Below are 19804 nucleotides of genomic sequence, written 5' to 3'. Positions count from 1 at the left end.
CGCAGCACGCCAGGCCTCCCTGTCCATCACCAATTCCCGGAGTTCACCCAGACTCATGTCCATCGAGTCAGTGATGCCATCCAGCCATCTCATCCTCTGTCGTCCCCTTCTCCTCCTGCCCCCAATCCCTCCCAGCATCAGAGTCTTTTCCAATGAGTCAATTCTTCGCATGAGGTGGCCAACGTACTGGAGTTTCAGCTTTAGCATCCTTCCTTCCAAAGAAATCCCAGGGCTGATCTCCTTCAGAATGGACTGGTTGGATCTCCTTGCAGTCCAAGGGACTCTCAAGAGTCTTCTCCAACACCACAGTTCAAAAGCATCAATTCTTCAGCGCTCAACCTTCTTCACACTCCAACTCTCACATCTGTACATGACCACTGGAAAAACCATAGCCTTGACTAGATGGACCTTTGTTGGCAAAGTAACGTCTCTGCTTTTCAATATGCTATCTAGGTTGGTCATAACTTTCCTTCTAAGGAGTAAGCATCTTTTAGTTTCATGGCTGCAGTCACCATCTGCAGTGATTTTGGAGCCCAAAAAAATAAAGTCTGACACTGTTTCCACTGTTTCCCCATCTATTTCCCATGAAGTGATGGGACTGGATGCCATGATTTTCGTTTTCTGAATGTTGAGCTTTAAGCCAACTTTTTCACTCTCCACTTTCACTTTCATCAAGAGGCTTTTTAGTTCCTCTTCACTTTCTGCCATAACCCAACATAGAAGCACCTAAGTATATAAGCAAATATTAATGGACAAAAAAGGAAAAATCAACAGTAACCCAATAGTAGTGGGGGAGACTTTAACTCGAATCAATGAACAGATCATTCAGATAGAAAATCAATAGGGAAACATAGGCCTTAAATGACACATTAGACCAGATGGACTTAATTGATATAGAGAGAACATTCCATCCAAAATTAGCAGAATACACATTCTTTCAAGTGTACATGGCACATTTGCCAGGATAGACTACCTGATGGGCCACAAAAACAAGCCTCAGTAAATTTAAGAAAACTGAAATCATATCAAACATCTTTCTAACCACAACACAATGAGATGAAATCAACTACAAGAAAAAACTGTAAAGAAACACAAACACATGGGAGACTAAGCAATATGCTATGAAAGAACCAGTGGATCACTGAGAAAGTCAAAGAGGACATTAAAAATACCAAGAGGTCAATGAAAACTAAAAAATAATGATCCAAACCTATGGGACACAGCTAAAGCAGTTCTACGAGGAAAGTTTATACAATATAAGCTTACCTCAGGAAACAAAAATCACAAATAAACAACCTACCCTTACACCTAAAGCAATGAGAAAGAACAGACAAAACCCAAAGTTAGTAGAAGGAAAGAAATCATAAAGATCAGAAATAAATAAAATAGAAACTAAAAGATATAGAAAAGATCAATGATACTAAAAGCTGATTCTTTGAAAAGATAAAATTGATAAACCTTTAGCCAGATTCATCAAAAAAAAAAAGAGAGAGGGTCCAAATCAATAAAGTCAGAAATGAAAAAAGAAAAGTTACAGCCAACACCACAGAAATACAAAGGATTATAAGAGACTACTACAAACAACTATATGCCAATAATGTGAACAACCTAAAAGAAATGGACAAATTCTTAGAAAGGTACAGTCTCCCAAGAATGAACTAGGGAGAAATAGAAAATATGAACAGAACAATTACCAGTAATGAAATTGAATTAGTCATCTTAAAACTCCCAACAAACAAAAGTCCAGGACCAGATAGCTTCAGAGGTGAATTCTGCCAAACATTTAGAGAAGAGTTAGCAATTATCTTTCTAAAATTAGTCCAAAAAATTGCAGAGGAGGGAATACTTCCAAACTGATCCTCTGAGACCCCCATCACCCTGATACCAAGACCAGACAAAGGTATCACTAAAAAAGAAAATTATAGGCCAATATCACTGATACATGTAGATGCAAAAAAATCTTCAACAAAATATTAGCAAACCAAATCCAACAATACATCATGATCATACATGATTATACATCATGATCAAGTAGAATTTGTCCTAGGGATGCAAGGATTTTTCTGTTTCAATGTGATATACCACATTAACAAGTTGAAGAATGAAAACGATATGATCATCTCAATAGATGAAGAAAAAGCCTTTGACAAAATTCAGCATCCATTTATGATTTGAAAAACTTTCCAAAAAGTGGGCATAGAGGAAACATACCTCAAAATAATAAAGGCCATATATGATGGACCCACAGCTAATACTATACTCAACATGAAAAACTGAAAGCATTCCTCTAAAATCGGGAACAAAGCAAGGATGCCCACTCTTGCCACTTTTATTCAGCATGATTTTGGGAGTCCTATCCATAACACTCAGAGAATAGAAAGAAACAAACGGAATTCAAATTGAAAAGGAAGAAGTGAAATTCACTGTTTGCAGATGACATGAAACTATACATAGAAAATCCTGAAGATGCTACCGGAAAACTGTTAGGTTCATCAATGAATTTGGTAAAGTTCCAGGATACAAAATTAATTTGTATATTAATTTAATTAATGTAATTTTTATATTGCAAATTTATAATATAATAATATATACAAATTTGTATATTTGTCATTTATATATTAATTTTATATCAATTTAACAGAAACCTGTTGCATTTTTATACACTAACACCAAACTATCAGAAATTGAGATATTTTCATTACCATCTCATCAAAAAGAATAAGAATACCTAGAAATAAACCTACATAAGGAAGTAAAAGACTTGTCTAGGAAAACTATAATACAGGGATCCCCAACCCCAGTCTCTAGCCTGTTAGGAACCAGGCTGCACAAAAGGAGGTGAGTGGCAGGGGAGCAAGTGAAGCTTCATCTGTATTTATAGCCACTCCCCATCGCTCACATTACTGCCTGAGCTCTGCCTCCTGTCAGGTCAGCAGCGGCATTAGATTCTCATAGGAGTGTGAACCCTAACCCTAAAGTCAAGGCAAAAATATCCTGAGGTTGCCACAAAATAGAAATAAAGTGCACAATAAATGTAATGTGCTTGAATCATCCTTAAACCATATCTCCCACCCTGGTCCATGGGAAAATTGCCTTCCAATGAAACCAGTCCCTGGTACCAAAAGACTGGGGACTACTGCTATAAGACACCAATGAAGGAAATTGAGGATGACACAAATAGGTGGAAACATATACTGTGTTCCTGGATTAGAAGAATTAATTTTGTTAAAATGACCAGTGCAATCTACAGTCAATGCAATCCCTAACAGTGTAATCCTTAACAAAATACCAAAGGCACTTTTCACAGAACTAGAAAAAAAAATTTTTTAATTTGTGTGGAAACACAGGGCACCCTGAATAGCCAACATCATCTTGAAAACAAATATCAGAGCTGGAGGAATCATACTCACAGACTTCAGACTATGCTACAAAGCTACAGTCATCAAAACAGACACATATATAGATCAGTGGAATAAGATAGAGAATCCAAAAATAAATCCGTGCACTTACTGTCAATAAATATATTACAAGGAGGCAAGAATATCCAATGAAGAAAACACAGTATCTTCAGTAGCTGTCCTGGGAAAACCAGATAGCTTTTATGTAAAAGAATGAAATTAGAACATTCTCTAACACTATATACAAAAATAAACTCAAAATGGATTAAAGACCTACGTGTAAGATCAGGTACCATAAAACTCATAGAGGAAAATGTAAGCAGAACACTCTGATATAAATCATAGAATAGTTTTTGTATCTGTCTCCTAAAACAAAGGAAATAAAAGCAAAAACAAACAAATGGGACCTAATTAAACTTACAAGCTATTACACAGCAAAGAAAACTATCAGAAAATCAAAGACAACCCACTCAATGCCAGAAAATATTTGGAAATGATATAATCGATAAGGAGTTAATATCTAATATACATAAACAACTCATACAACTTAATCAAAAAAGCAAACAACTGAATTAAAAAATTGGCAGAAGAACTGAATAGACATTTTTCTAAAGAGGATGCCAGTGGCCAATAGGCATATGAGAAGATGCTCAACATCACTAATTATCAGGTAAATTCAAATCAAAACCACAATAAGATATTACCTCACACCTGTCAGAATGGGTATCATCAAAAAGAACACAAATAATAAATGATATGACCCAGCAATTCCACGTCTGGGTATGTATCTGAAAAAAAAAAAAAAATTCTAAAAGATACATACAGCCCAGTGTTCATAGTAGCATTACAATAGCCACAATATGTAAGCAACCTAAGTGTCCATCAGCAGATGAATGGATTAAAAGGGTGTAGTGTGTATATCAGAGAAGGCAATGGCACCCCACTCCAGTATTCTTGCCTGGAATATCCCATGGACGGAGGAGCCTGGTAGGCTGCAGTCCATGGGGTCGCTAAGAGTTGGACATGACTGAGTGACTTCACTTTCACTTTTCTCTTTCATGCATTGGAAAAGGAAATGGCAACCCACTCCAGTGTTCTTGCCTGGAGAATCCCAGGGACGGGGGAGCCTGGTAGGCTGCCGTCTCTGGGGTCGTACAGAGTCGGACACGACTGAAGTGACTTAGCAGTAGCAGTAGTGTGTATATATACAGTGAAATACAACTCATCCATTTAAAAAAAGGATTGAAATTTTTTGCCATTTGCAGCAACGTGGATAGACTTGGAGGACGTTATGCTAAGTGAAATAAATCAGACAGAGAAAGACAAATACTGTATGATTTCTCTTATATGTGGAATCTAAAAAAAATGCAACAAACTAGTGAATATAACTGGAGAAGGCACTGTCGACCCACTCCAGTACTCTTGCCTGGAAAATCCCGTGGAGGAGCCTGGTAGGCTGCAGTCCATGGGGTCGCTAAGAGTCGGACACGACTAAGCAACTTCCTTTCACTTTCCACTTTCATGCATTGGAGAAGGAAACGGCAGCCCACTCCAGTGTTCTTGCCTGGAGAATCCCAGGGACAGGGGAGCCTGGTGGGCTGCCGTCTATGGGGTCGCACAGAGTCGGACACGACTGACGTGACTTCTGACGTGACTTGGCAGCAGCAGCAGTGAATATAACAAAAAAGTAGGCTTACAGATATCGAGAACCAACCAATAGCTACTAGAGGGGAGAGGAGGAAGGAGCAATATAGGGATAAGGTAGTAAAAGGTACAAACTATTAGACATAAAAAAAGCTATAAGGATATATTATACAACAGGGAATATAACCAATATATTATAATAACTATAAATGGAGTATATAACCTTGAGAAATTGTGAATCACTATATTCTGTGCCTATAATTTATATAATAGTGTACATCAACTATACTTCAATTAAAATTTTTTAATCAAAAGCATCTTGTAAATTTAATTTTATTTATTGCTTTTGCATCCTTATTGGATTTTAATTTGTATATTTGTTTTAGTTTTGTGTTTTTTCTAAGAACTCTAAAATATATAATAACTTGTGTTATATTTTTTTATATTTAATTGTAGTGAAAATATTCTTCAGGCAGAAAGACTAGTTTACTTTTGAAAGGGTATGTATATAAGTTGAGTTTGAGAAAGTCTGCTGCTGCTGCTGCTGCTAAGTCGCTTCAGTCGTGTCCAACTCTGTGCGACCCCATAGACAGCAGCCCACCAGGCTCCCCCATCCCTGGGATTCTCAAGGCAAGAACACTGGAGTGGGTTGCCATTTCCTTCTCCAGTGCATGAAAGTGAAAAGTGAAAGTGAAGTCGCTCACTCGTGACTGACTCGTAGCAACCCATGGACTGTAGCCTACCAGGCTCCTCTGTCCATGGGATTTTCCAGGCAAGAGTACTGGAGTGGGGTGCCACTGCCTTCTCCGGAGAAAGTCTGATCTATACCTATATTTTTAATTTAGATTCTGTATGAAGGTGTCTTTTCAATCAGGATTTTTTTCTCTGTCATTCCTAATCAGAAATACAAATAGGTTAAAAAAAATGTTCTGACTAATCATAACATGGAGCTGATTTTTATATATATTTTATATCTTTCATTATATTATAATGAAATGGTTTCTTTAGGTTCCTTACAGCTTGACCTAAAATCAGTGTCAGAAGGAGAGTTTCATAAAAGATGAGACAAATTAAAAAAATGTACACACATTTAGCTAAGCAGATTGAGATATTGTGTGAAATTCCTGTCCCAGGAGAAAGACTTTATAATTGAGCAACATATTTACAGAAAGTTAGGTGATTAAATTACCTTTTTAGTTAATTTTAAACATTTGCTAATGATACCAAAATATTTTTGACTTCTCAGGTTTATATGGCATATATTTCTGTAAAGATTACCCTTTCTTGTCTAAGAATATTCATTTGAGAATATTTCTCATATCTGGAGATCTATGTTTCCTTCCCATTTCCTCTTTCTGATGATATCATATCAAATGGCTAGTATGGTTCCCAATGTGTAGTAGGGACTAAATAAGTTGTTTTCTTTCAATATAAACTTAGATACTTATGGGAATCAAATGGAAAAGCAAAATAAACTGAGAAAATATACATTTATAAAATATTGGCATTTCCCAAGTGGAAAGACCCATCGAAGTCAGGATTTCTAGTTTTTCTCTGGGGCACCTTCTTAGGAAACGCCCTCCCCGCCCCCCCCCCCATCACGTCAACACTTCGTGGCAGAAACCTCGTCTCATATGCCAAACCAGTCCAGGTCATACACGTCTAACTGCCTGTCAGTTTTCACTATGTCGATTAGAGATGTGACTCCCGGAAAAGTTTATCACTTGGCCCTTAGGGTCAACTCTTCCAAGTATTTGAGGAGAGAAGAAACAATTACAACTTCAGCCAAGTGCACTGAATCATTTCTCAGACCGTTGGGTTTTAAGTCTCAAGTCACAATAGAGATATTATCCAGAAATGAACACACTGTTCAGAATATGGTCCGATCATATTAGAATAAAAATGTTCCCATGTTCTGTATACGTTTTTGTTAACACAACTTGAGATTGCATTTACATTCTGGACATTCTGATTCTTTTTGTATAAGGAAGGTGATTTTTTTTAAATGACTTCCTTAATTAAATGTTTGACTTGACTTAAATGTCTTTATCTTAATCGATTGTTGCATAGAATGAACTGTTTCTTTGAGTTTTTTATTTCCCCTGATGCTTAATCCTGGACTACATTACAGCTCTTGGTAAGAACAAAAATATTGGTCTTGATTGCATTGCTCTCTGATTCCATTGCTGTGTCATCTTGAGAATCACTAGCCCTCAGGTATAGCAGTCCTCTCCTTTATTACCAGATCATCCCGCTCTTCCTACATGGATGAGGACTGTGACTCGCTGGCCCTCTGTGATCCCATGCAGAGGATGAACTGTGATGTTGACAGCCTGCCTGAGAGCTGCTTCGATAGTGGCTTGTCTACCCTTCGGGATTCCAATGAATATGACTCGGAGGTGGAGTACAAGCACCAGAGGGGATTCCAGAGGTCGCACGGCATGCAAGAGAGCTTTGGGGGTGATGCTTCGGACACGGACGTAAGCCCTGAAGTCACTGCTTCAAGTCCTAGGCCTGCTCTCCTTTCTTCCACAGAAATACATATCCCACCCTGTTTGAGCTTTATCTGTCACAGGCATTGTTTTAAAGGTTATACATGTGAAACATAGTTGGGAGAACATTTTTCTCTACCAAGTTAGGGAAAAAGGAAAATAGATTTCCTTTTGTGGCCACTCTGTTCCCTAACAGCACTGACTGTTGATTCAGCAGCATATTTTTCTTCTTTTTATTTCACAATGTACATGTGTAATGAAAGACTTTCTTTGTTTTTTAATGACCGACTTTAAAAAAAAAAAAAAAATACAGGTTCCTGATATAAGGGATGAAGAGACATATGGCTCAGAAGGTGTGGCTTCCATCCTGGACTGGAAGCCCCCGGGATCTGCTAGTGAAGGCAGTATCATTAGTTCCTCAAGAAAGCCCATCTCTGCACTTTCACCACAGGTATGTGGTTTCAGAGACACTTCTCTTCATGAACACTCTTCATTTTCATGTCATATAACTTACTAAGAAGAAAGCGGGCACTGCCTTTGTCATCCACTGTGGCTTCCTTCCCCTAGACAGACATGGTGGATGAAAGCCATAAATCTTCCAGCTCACAGAAGGCTTACAAGATTGTGCTGGCCGGGGACGCTGCAGTGGGGAAGTCGAGTTTCCTCATGAGACTTTGCAAGAATGAATTTCGAGGAAACACAAGTGCTACCCTGGGTACGGTTCTTTTTCAGAGGATAACGGGAAAATGACCTTCTTTAGGTTGATTCTATTTTCTTTAGGTATTATATTCACAGACCCATAGGTCTCTCTCTTTTCCCTCTGTATAATACATATGTACATGTGTATGTCAATGCTCACGTGTCCTTCGCTATAGAATAATCCTCTGCTTTGGCCAAGGCCTAAATTTCGGAAAGGAAGACTAACAAGGGACTGAGGTATCTGCTAACAAGGGACTAAGGTATCTGCTTACCCAGTGAGATCAACCAAACCGAGTTTAATGCCAGAGATGACGGATTCATTTATTCAGCAAGCATTTCTGGAGTCCTACTGTGAGCCACGTACTGTTACAGGCACTGCTTAGTCACTCAATTGTATCCGATTCTTTGAGACTCCATGAACTGCAGCTGCCAGGCTCCTCTATTCATGGGGACTCTCCAGGAAAGAGAATCCTGGAGTGGGTTGCCATGCCCTCCTCCAAGGGATCTTCCCAACCCAGGTCTCCTGCATTGCAGCCAGATTCGTCACCGACTGAGCCACCAGTGAAGCCCTACAGGCACCACAGATACACAGTAAACAAAGTTAGCTAGATCCCAGCCCACAAAGAGGGAAATGGATGAGAAACACATTTTAAAAAACAAGGTTTGGGAGAAGTGCCTTTTGGCACAGGATGCCCAGGGAAAGCCTTTCTGATCAGGAGTCACTTGATGTTGATAAAGTGATCTTACCGATGGCCAGTTTGTCATCATGGTCAGAATTATAGACAAGTGTATGTTCCCTCCCCTCCCTCACAATGGAACACATGAATAATACCTCTCAGAACAAGGAAAAGTAGTTTCCTCATTTCCACATTTGCATAATAATCAGTAAAAGAAGATATGCAAATTATCATATATTATTATTCTTTATCTGGGCTTCCCTGGTGGCTCAGACGGTAAAGCGTCTGTCTGCAATGCAGGAGATCCAGGTTTGATCCTTGGGTTGGGAAGATCCCCTGGAGAAGGAAATGGCAGCCCACTCCAGTATTCTTGCCTGGAAAATCCCATGGACGGTGGAGCCTGGTAGGCTACCGTCCATGGGGTCGCAAAGAACTCTTACTTTGATAACCAGAAACCCTAAAACAGATTGGTTACCCTCTTCACAATGGATGTCTTTGTAAATTTATGGTACTGTTATAACCCTTCAAGATAACAAAGCTGAAAGTTCACTTCAAGTCATAAAAAGCCTAAAATATTTGGTTCAGTTGCTAGAGCACCTGGCATATATACACACCATATACATGTACTTATATACATATGCATACACACATGGATATACCTGCATATATACATAGGCATATTTGTGTGCATGCACACACATAAAACTGAGTCCATCTAATTACGTGAACACAGAACATAGATTTTCCTTTTGTCCACAGATTAAATCCTTCCCCAAGCCAGCCGATCTCCAAGCCAGATTACAAGTGTGATCTGGCTTATAATTACTATGTGAAGGTCACTCTCATTGATGGCCAGGTTCTTTCCTCTGTCTCGCTGAACTTCACCTTATTGGCTTTGTCTCATCTAAAGAGGGCTTGAAAAGTAAAATCCAAGGGAATTATTTACATCGTGTTCTCCATGTTCTCTTATATTCTTTTTCAGGAGTTGATTTTCAAATGAAAATGCTGATCGTAGATGGAGAACGGACAGTACTGCAGCTGTGGGATACAGCGGGCCAGGAGAGGCAAGTGCTTTCCCAGTGCTTTGAATTCTGCTGGGGTTTGCATGGACAGGCCTTGTAGGACGTTTGGTATCTTTTGTGCTCATGATAATATAGTTCTGATATAGTGTTAGAATTTTAAGAATGCTCACTTTTTTCCACATCCTTTCCTTCTTCACTCTTCCGTCATCAGTCATGTGAGTCCTTCTAAGCTCCCTTTGAACTGGTGACCCATTGGGAAAAGAGAGTGCCCTTTCCTAGTGAGAGAATGTTGGTGAGGCAGCACTCCTGAAAGTGGCAACACTGTGAGCAGCTGGGGAGCTGGGGCTCCAGAGAAGATGGAGAAGAAGACCTGTTAGCTCTTCTGTTCAAGGGCAGAGAGACAAACTAAACAGCAGAGCTGCATATGGCGACAGACAGTTCCCTCCCTTTCTGTCATTGCTGATGGACAGAAGTGTGAAGCATAGGTCTTAATCTTATCTAACTCTTTGGGAACAGACTGAATCTGGTTGTGCAGCAAAAATTTTGGGGGTACCTGCCAGCCTCTGTAATGGGGCGCCACTTAGGGTATTCAGATTCAACAGTGAATAGACACACACAAATACCTGCTCACACAGAGCTCATATTTTCCAGCAGCATTTTAAAAATGTGTGGTTGACAGGCCCCTATTTAAGATCTTGCAGAATATTATACTTGGTTGAGTTAGGACATATAGATTGAGGTGTGCTCTTCCCCTGGGAAGCCCCCCACACCCCATGTGTGTACCTGTGGTGTTCCACGTGGTTGGGTCTTCTTCCAACCACCCACAGTATTCCCTCCCCACCACCCAAAAAATAATTTTGCTTGGATGTGCCTCTTCTTCCATATTTCTCTGTGTCCCACACCTGGGTTCCAGTAGCTTGTTGCTGAGGCCGACAGTTTTAGAAGTTATGCTCTCAACCTTGTCCTGACTATGCCCTGGGCTTTGTAGACTTCCTTGAGATTGTTTGGTGGAAAAAATGATTGACTTTTTTAAATCACTAGCGCAGATTCTTCTGTTACCTTTCACTAGGTCATTCTAGTCCTCTGGGATGACTCTTTCACAGAAATACGTTGCCATTAGATTCTTCTCAATTGGGCTTGGTTTTTCTTTTTAATATTTTTATTTATTTATTTGCTGCATCGGGTTTTAGTTGTGTCATGCAGGATCTTCCATTGCAGCACACAGACACTCTAGTTGTGGCACAAGGGGTTAGCAGTTTTGCTTAGGCTTAGTTACGCTGAGGCATGTGGGATCTTAGTTCCCTGACTAGGGACCGAACCTGCGCCCCCTACATTGCAAAGCAGATTCTTAACCACTGGACCACCAGGGAAGTCCCAAGGCTTGCTTTAAAGATGAAGGGGGTGGGGGAAGTGAGCATAAAAGAGATGAAGAATGAGGCAACACCAAACTGACTGACTGATTAGAACTGTTACCTTCATGCTTTTTTCCAGATTCAGAAGCATTGCCAAGTCTTACTTCAGAAGAGCAGATGGTGTTTTGCTGCTGTATGATGTTACGTGTGAGAAAAGCTTTCTTAATGTACGAGAATGGGTAGATATGATTGAGGTAAGAAATCAAAACAGACAACAAAAAAATTACACGGGAGAGTTATAGGCTGGATCTCAGGAAATGCTGTTTCTCCTTTGTAAAAATGAACTCAGAAACCATTGATCTAGGATCTCAGAAAGAACCTAGATCCACTGATCTAGGCTCTCAGAAAGAACCTGTGGGAGGCAGGGTTCCTAATGGTACTTGGCAGCACTGGTCTCCTCCTCAGTAGCGGGCCAGTTCCCACAGAACCAAGGACACTAACAAAGTGAGCTTCTGAGTGGTGGTGGGAGAGGGGGAAGTCCTGGGTTTTAATATGATCAGAACCCGATTGGCAGCAAGTAAAAATCCAGACAACCCAAGGAAAATCAGTTCTCACAAACAAGAGGGTGATGGAGCTGGGTGTGTAGTGTGACTGGAGGTGTAATAGGGGCTTCCACGTGTGCTAGATGTATAGGTGAAAGCACACCAACACGTGTGCTAGAAGTATAGGTGAAATACCATCACCACCTGGCACCACCCGGTCCAAATTCCATAGGAACTGTGTTCTCTGTCTTCTTCTGATAGAGATTTGGGTCTTTACATACCCAAAGTACTACTAACATACTAATTGGTATTTTAAACATGTGTGCTTACTATCTATGCTTTCTTTTGCTCAAATGAGATGGTGTCTTTCATCTGAGGAGCTTTCATATCCTTTGTTTCATGGTCAATAATTTTTTAGAGTAGGAAACTATTTTGACCACAGTTAATGTGCTGCCAACATTATTAATCACCGTAAAACTACAGTTCAAGCCATGATTCAGCATAGTCTCTTGGGGGAAGAGAAAAAAACCTAGTGGCTAATATAATTTTTCAAGTATGTCTATGATCTATCATTTTTAACAGGCATTAAGTGCAGTGGTGGCTGAACAGAGAACTGATTGCTGTCTGAATTGCTGATTGCTGCTGCTCAAGTCAGCCTCTAGATTCTTTAGTTGGGCCTGTTTCATACCCTGTAAAATACCAAAATGTTCTCTTTCTAACTAAAGATGTAAGAAATGACTGACTGAAAAATGGCAATAAGACTCAATGATAAATATGCATTTTGCTCAACTGAAAAATCATGACTGAAAATTATATATACATCAAAAGCATGTTGACATTTATGTAGTATTTTTATTTCACAAAATTTTCTCCATGTTATATTCACCTCTGTAACATATCTGAGAAAGGAAGTAAATGTAATGTTGCTCTCACTTTTTATGAGAAACATGAGTCATAGAAAGTACATGACACTGGCTTTTAGTCATTTAGAGGTTGGAGTGGAAGGGAGAATTAGACCTCCTGATTCAACACAGGTTGTTCTTTTGATGAAGCTCCAGAATGAGCAGCAGGTTAAGAGAAACTCCTGCAATATCAAGAAAGGATCTCCAAGGTAGGTAGTACCTAGAGGAGAGGCATCTACTCAAGGGAACAGAGGAAGCTCTGGGGAGACCAACGAGAGAAGAATGGATAATCCCAACTAACTCACACACAGATATTTAGGATCTATAGCAAATCTGTTTATTGTTGAAACTTTTGGACTTGATCTCCCTTTTAAGACTTTGGATTATACTCAAGACAAGGAGGCACAAAAGGCAGGGTCAGCCATAGGGTTGGAAAAAGCCCTGTGTGACGTTACGGCCTATACCAGGTGCCCTACTGCCATAATTTGCTAGATAAGTAAGCACGTACTTGTGGCAAGTGATTCATTTAGCTATTGGTGTTATCTTTCATAGGGTCGGAAAAGGGAGAAAACTGTATTCAAGATGAAATATTGAATTTGTTACTGGAGAAAAAATGAGACGTCACTTGGCATTTGATTTTGACTTATCTCAGTGAGTCTTCACCATGGCTCACCTTGTCTCATTTGGGGAAATTCTGTTGGGACAGTTTATATGGCCACTATAATATGGGTCAAAACTAACAGTGAGATAGTTCAGATGCATGAAAGGATTGGGAAGCAGTGGAGTGTCAGTGCTGAATGGACCCTCTGAATTAATAATTAATATATTTCACTTGAAAACCACTGGGTTATAAAATCTTAAAATTACGGCCATATACCTGTCATGAATAATTTGTTGATTGGATATGTGGGTAAAAGTTGAATGGAGACACTTGAGACATGAGATCTCTTTTCGACTTTTACACATTCAAAAATATTTTGGGCATCCCAGTTTTGTGCAGGTATTGGCAGTATATCCATTTAAAAAAACAAACAAAAACAAAAGGCCCTACCCTTTGGAGCTTGTATTCTAGTTAGGGAGATGTAAAAGGCAACCAACATAGGTAAATAAAATGAATGACAGGAAGTGCTAGATGTAGAAACAAAACGAGGCCAGGATAAACGGCCTATGGGGAGGCAGCGTGCTGCAGGTAGTGCAGTCAGGCCGGTCGGACCAGGAGGTCATACTTGAGTCAAGACTTGAATGTGCCATTACTTACCCATGTGGCTTTGAGGAGTCTTGGCTGACTTAAGTGAATATTTGATTAATGGCTTCCATATGATCCTGAGCAGTTCCCCACAGAATGCAATTACTCAACACATTAATGGGTGGGGTCTAGTCTGGGGGAGGGCTTTTCATTTCCTTCTCCCCTTTGCTTTTACTTCATTCTGATGCATTCCGTTGGAGGAGAATGGTGAAGTATAATTTTAGTTTCAAGGCTCATTTTTGATGCTGTATCAGGTGTGGCACCAAAGTGGGTGAGCACCCGGCTGTGTTTAGGCACCGCAAAGGGTCATTTCCCCACGTGTCAGTCACCACTGCTGCTTCGCTTGTTTAGGAGCCAAAAGGCTGTTTTTCTAGTCACGTAGTCTTCTATTCTCATCATAGCCTGCTGAGGGGGGCTTACTGACCCCTTCATTTCACAGACAGGGAAATGGAGTCAGAAACAGGAAGAGATTTGCTGGATTTCACTCAGTCACAGCCGGTGAGCAGCCAGGTGGTGGGAGAGGTGGAGTCTCAAACTCACTTCTGCCTCTCACATCTTCCAGTCAGTCAGCCAGCTCCTCTGTGAAGGCCACGACAGTGTGCACATGCTAATTGGGGAGCATTATCCTGAGAAACTGGTACTTTGAATGATTGCTCATCGACTCCTCACAAGAAATATGTTGATCTTTAGGGCCTTTGTATTTTGCTTCTGTTGTGAGCCAGATAGCGGTGAGTGTGGAACTTTCAGACTCCTTTTTTGTCCCCTCATAGCTGAGGGAATATTTGTGTGTTTTGTACCTGGGATAATGAAGCCGGCTTGTTATCACCTCTGTTTGGAGTGAAAATTATAGCAAATTATGTGAGCACTACAGCTAAATGTAACTCTAGGTCATGCATCTTGAGTTTGTATCGATTTCTGTAGTGGCAAGGATAATGGAGTCATTTGGACCTTGGCCCTCACCCTTACAACATCTTATTTAACCTCTCTGAATTTCAGTGTTCTGGTCTGGAAATGGGGAAAAGTTTGTGTCCTTTTAGAGATACTTTGAAGTTTAAAGATATTGTCTGTACACCATGTGGTATACAAGGGGCATTCAGAAATGGCAGCTGTTGTCATCATCCTCATAACTTGTCCAGTGTTTCATGTATGCACCATTTTTTCTTTTCTTCATGGTAGGATGCAGCCCATGAGAGCATTCCTATCATGTTGGTAGGAAACAAGGCTGATCTTCGTGACGCTGCCGAAGCAGAGGGACAAAAATGTGTCCCAGGGTACTTTGGAGAAAAACTGGCCATGGTAAGAGTAAGAGTGGGTCCAAACTAGAAGGGGTCTTTCACTTTTCTCTATGTGTGCTACCTCCACTCTGTGTGATGGGTTTTCTGTCCTTACACAGACAGAATTCCCAGTGCCCCCTATCCACCCCATAAATGTAAATAATTAACAACAAGAATTAAATCCCTTGTGGGGGTAAAACAATCATGTGATCATTTTCCCCACTGAGTATCAGTGACAAAGAGGAGGCAAAATTCTCCTGTCTTCTTCCTCACTCTTCCCCAGTTCCTGGAACCCTCCTCTAGTCCTGGGATCCAGGTAAAGGAATAAGAATGGGTGTCCTGTTTTGAAAAGTTGACTTTGGTTCCAGAGGGTCACTGTGCCAAGGAGCAGCGGATGATGCAGGGTGTTAACTGGGTGACAGGGTGAAGAGAATTGGTAGACATGTTCTTTTTTCTAAGATTTGTACTCAGTTGGAATAGTATAAAATTATTCTTGGTTACGCACTTGTATAAGGAATGGGCCTCATTTTTGTTCAGATTACTATTGTGGGCAGTGCTTATTCTCTCATCCATTGTCATTATGTCAGAATCTTCGTGGCCTTCTTATGATTTGTTTTACCCAAACAAGGAATCATATGGCCCTTGGGTCAAATAAGTTCTTACCGTAACAGTCTCATTTGACATAGCTACATTGTTGTCTATCATCATCAATGAAAAGACTGCTCTATAACACAAACAAGTGAACTTTAAAAAGAAGTTTCAATTTCCCTATTTTAAGTTGGAATTGTTTCTTATTTTAAATGTTATAACTGTGAGCCAAATATGATAAACATTAAAACTAGGCAATGAAATACAGACAAGATCCATTCAACACATATTTAATTGTATTTACCATGTGAAAAGTACTTTAATGTGAGCTGAGCAAAAGGTAGAGAACAAAAGAGACCATCCTTGCCCTCACATAGTTTACTGTCTAGGGGAGACAGACATTAAACCTATGTAATCCACTTGTCCCCCCTAGAGAGCCATCATTCCTGGCCGCATGCCAACTTTATTCCTTCTCCAAAATTTCTTATTGGTTCCCCAAGGTTTGCTTACTTATTATGCATCTCATGTCCACCACCCTCCTGCATCCTCTAAAGGCCATCTCTATTTCACCCGGTAACATCCTGACTATGAAATTCAGCAGCAGAACTATCCATTTCTACTAGAAATAAGATTCATTTGGGGAATTATTCTAGCATTGCTGTGGATTGAGGGGGTCATGAGTAAAAGCTTCACAGTAATCTTTCCCCATTGTTTGGTTGTTCCTTTCTCCCTGCTCCAGAGTATCCATCATATCCTCTCCCAGTCCCACACAGGAACCAGGTAAACCATACCTAGCCCCACCCCACACACAGTCCTCCTTTCCTAAAGGAGTTGTTTCCAGCTTGTTAGACAAAGACACACTTCATCAATTACAATTGTGGCAAGTGCCGTGCTGGAAAATACATGTCAAGAGGTTTTATAATAGGAATTCCTAGTGCTGACTTCTTCATCCTTCTCAACTTCAAGGAAGGATTACTGAAAAATTGAAAAGGCAGGTAAAAAGTCAGCCTGGTGAAGTGGGTTACTAAGGATATAGGATAACCTAGGTAGTGGTAACAACAGGTGCAAAGGTCCTGAAAGTGAAAGTCACTCAGTTGTGTCTGACTCTTTGCGACCCCATGGACTGTACTGCTGCTGCTGCTGTTGCTAAGTCGCTTCAGTCGTGTCCGACTCTGTGTGACCCCACAGATGGCAGCCCACCAGGCTTCCCCGTCCCTGGGATTCTCCAGGCAAGAACACTGGAGTGGGTTGCCATTTCCTTCTCCAATGTAGGAAAGTGAAAAGTGAAAGTGAAGTTGCTCAGTCGTGTCTGACTCTTAGCGACCCCATGGACTGCAGCCCACCAGGCTCCTCCGTCCATGGGATTTTCCAGGCAAGAGTACTGGAGCGGGGTGCTGTTGCCTTCTCCGATGGACTGTACAGTCCATGGTATTCTCCAGGCCAGAATACTGGAGTGGATAGCCTTCCCTTCTCCAGGGGATCTTCCCAACCAGGTATCAAACCCAGGTGTCCCACATTGCAGTCAGATTCTTTACCCCACTGAGCCACAAGGGAAGCCCAGAAAGGTCCTGAGGTGGGAGAAAATTTGGAGCATTGGAGAAATAGAGGGATGGCCAGGGTAACTTGAGCGTTGTGAGGGAGAGTGGCCACTAGTAGAACTGAGAGGTTGGCTGGGGCCCCATACAAGCATACCTAGGCCTTGTCAGCCAGGTAAGCGTTTCAATATTGCTTGTGAGGGATGGGAAACATCAGAAGGTCTGAAGCAGAAGAGTGATAACAATCAGTGACTGTATGTATAACCACTGGGAGGTTAAATAATAGAGGACTAGAAAATGTCCATTGGTTTTAGCAACACAAAGGCTGCTGAATCTCATTAGAAAAGGATGATATGGTGAAGAGGGGTGTGTTAGCTGCTGGCCTAAAGGAGACATACTTCTGATGGACATTTAATTCCTGTGTGGGTAACCTTAAGCTATCATTTTTATCTGTCTCAAATTATTTGATAGAGAACATTTGGTGGCATGTGTGACTTTTGGATATAAGAATGTTAAACTATGAAATTTTGTATAGTGGGATGGGTTTGGAGGGGGTGGCAAAATAAAAATTCTCTGGGTGGAATATTATTCAGCCATTAAAAAGAATAAAATAATACCATTTGCAGCAACATGGATGGACCTAGAGAGCATCATACGGAATGAAGTAAGTCAGACAGAGGAAGAAAAATTATAAGATATCCCTTATATATGGAATCTAAAAGAAATTATACAAATGAACTTACTTAAAAAACAAAAACAGATTCACAAACTTTGAGAAGGAACTTATGGTTGCCAGGGGGAAGGTTGGGGGAAAGGGATAGTTAGGGAGTTTGGGATGGACATGCACACACTGCTATATTTAAAATGGATAACCAGCAAGAACCTACTGTATAGCACATGAACTCTGCTCAGTGTTATGTGGCAGCCTGGATGAGACAGGGATTTGAGGGAGAGTGGATACATGTATAGTATGCCTGAGTCCCTTTGCTATTCACTTGAACTATCACAACATTATTTGTTAACTGGATGCTGCTGCTGCTGCTAAGTCACTTCATCGTGTCCGACCCTGTGTGACCCCATAGTCAAGCAGCCACCAGGCTCCCCTGTCCCTGGGATTCTCCAGGCAAGAACACTGGAGTGGCTTGCCATTTCCTTCTCCAATGCAGGAAAATGAAAAGTGAAAGTGAAGTCGCTCAGTCGTGTCCGACCCTCAGCGACCCCATGGACTGCAGCCCTTCCAGGCTCCTCTGTCCATGGGATTTTCCAGGCAGAGTACTGGACTGGGTGCCACTGGATTATACCCTAATAAAAAATAAAAAGTTGTTTTTTTAATTCTTTGACTAGTAAATGTTACTGGAATAACTAGGCTCAAATGTGTTTTTTTTTTAAAGTCTTGAAACTTTGAATCCAATTACTTAACTATTATTTTTAGCATACTCAACAGGGGAATATTTTTATTTATTGATATTAAAAGTGAACATTCCAGGAAACCTAATCAAAACCTTCATTTAATTGTATATACATATATATATGTTTTTTTACAGACCTATGGGGCATTATTTTGTGAAACAAGCGCCAAAGATGGTTCAAATATAGTGGAAGCTGTTCTCCATCTTGCTCGGTAAAGTTTTGCCTTATATTTGAAAAACTGAATGTAGGATTGAATTTTCACTTAGCTGCTGTATGAGTCAAATATATTGACTATAAAGTGAATCTATATTGGGGAACACTGTCCTTGTCTTTCAGTAGTGGTTGGAGAAACAGTTTTTGAAAAAACTGGTAATGCTGCTTGTTCCCTGTGAACATTGGGAAAATACCTCTACTGCCAAACAAAAGCAGGTGCATCTGAGGTGTCGTTGACATTTCTGCAAAATGTCACCACAAAGCTAACAGCTGATGTGTATGAATCATTTCCAGGAACCAGATTTTAAACACAAGAGACCATTATGAATATAACTATGTATTATGACATTTTCCAAGGTAAAGGAAAAAAATTTCACAAAGCAAATTGTATATCATGCCAGTTGGAAGCACTTTGTTTACATTATTATCCAGGTAATTTTTAAGCTTAGACAATGGTGTTAATAATAAATAACATTTTGGGATGTGGATTAGAATGAAAACTGCAGCATTGAGGAACTTGGATTTAACTGTATTTCAATCTTTGCAGTATTCTTAGGAAATAACAGTGTTTTCTGTTAGACTTATTTCTTCTGCTAGTTTTCTGCCACAAGTGAAAAGATGATTCTTTACTGATCCAACAGTTTAAATATAAAAAAAAAGAAAGAAAAAGTATAAAAACGTGTGTTATCAAAATCCAGCCAATGAATTTTAATTGCTGACAAAGCAAAACCACTTTAGGCATGTAGTTCTGTGTCTGACCATTTGTGAGATTCTGGTTTTTATAAGAATCTTAACTTTAGTAGAATAAGG

At 40.2% G+C, this 19804-nt stretch overlaps 1 protein-coding gene across 1 annotated transcript in view; it reads left to right on the top strand.

The window, feature by feature from the left end:
* Positions 1-19016, top strand: part of LOC113888830 (ras and EF-hand domain-containing protein-like) — a gene marked incomplete at its 5' end in the record, with an annotated part of 42749 nt that extends 23733 nt beyond the window's left edge. The window contains 7 exon segments of the mRNA XM_027535815.1: positions 7288-7522; positions 7848-7985; positions 8102-8249; positions 9893-9974; positions 11424-11538; positions 15151-15270; positions 18916-19016. Coding sequence (XP_027391616.1) covers positions 7288-7522; positions 7848-7985; positions 8102-8249; positions 9893-9974; positions 11424-11538; positions 15151-15270; positions 18916-18996 — 919 coding nt within the window.
* Positions 19017-19804: the final 788 nt, after the last annotated feature.

This window comes from Bos indicus x Bos taurus, unplaced genomic scaffold (genome assembly GCF_003369695.1).
Source record: "Bos indicus x Bos taurus breed Angus x Brahman F1 hybrid unplaced genomic scaffold, Bos_hybrid_MaternalHap_v2.0 tig00002162_arrow_arrow_obj, whole genome shotgun sequence".
NCBI lineage: Eukaryota > Metazoa > Chordata > Mammalia > Artiodactyla > Bovidae > Bos > Bos indicus x Bos taurus.
This window is presented reverse-complemented; position numbering and strand designations above follow the sequence as displayed.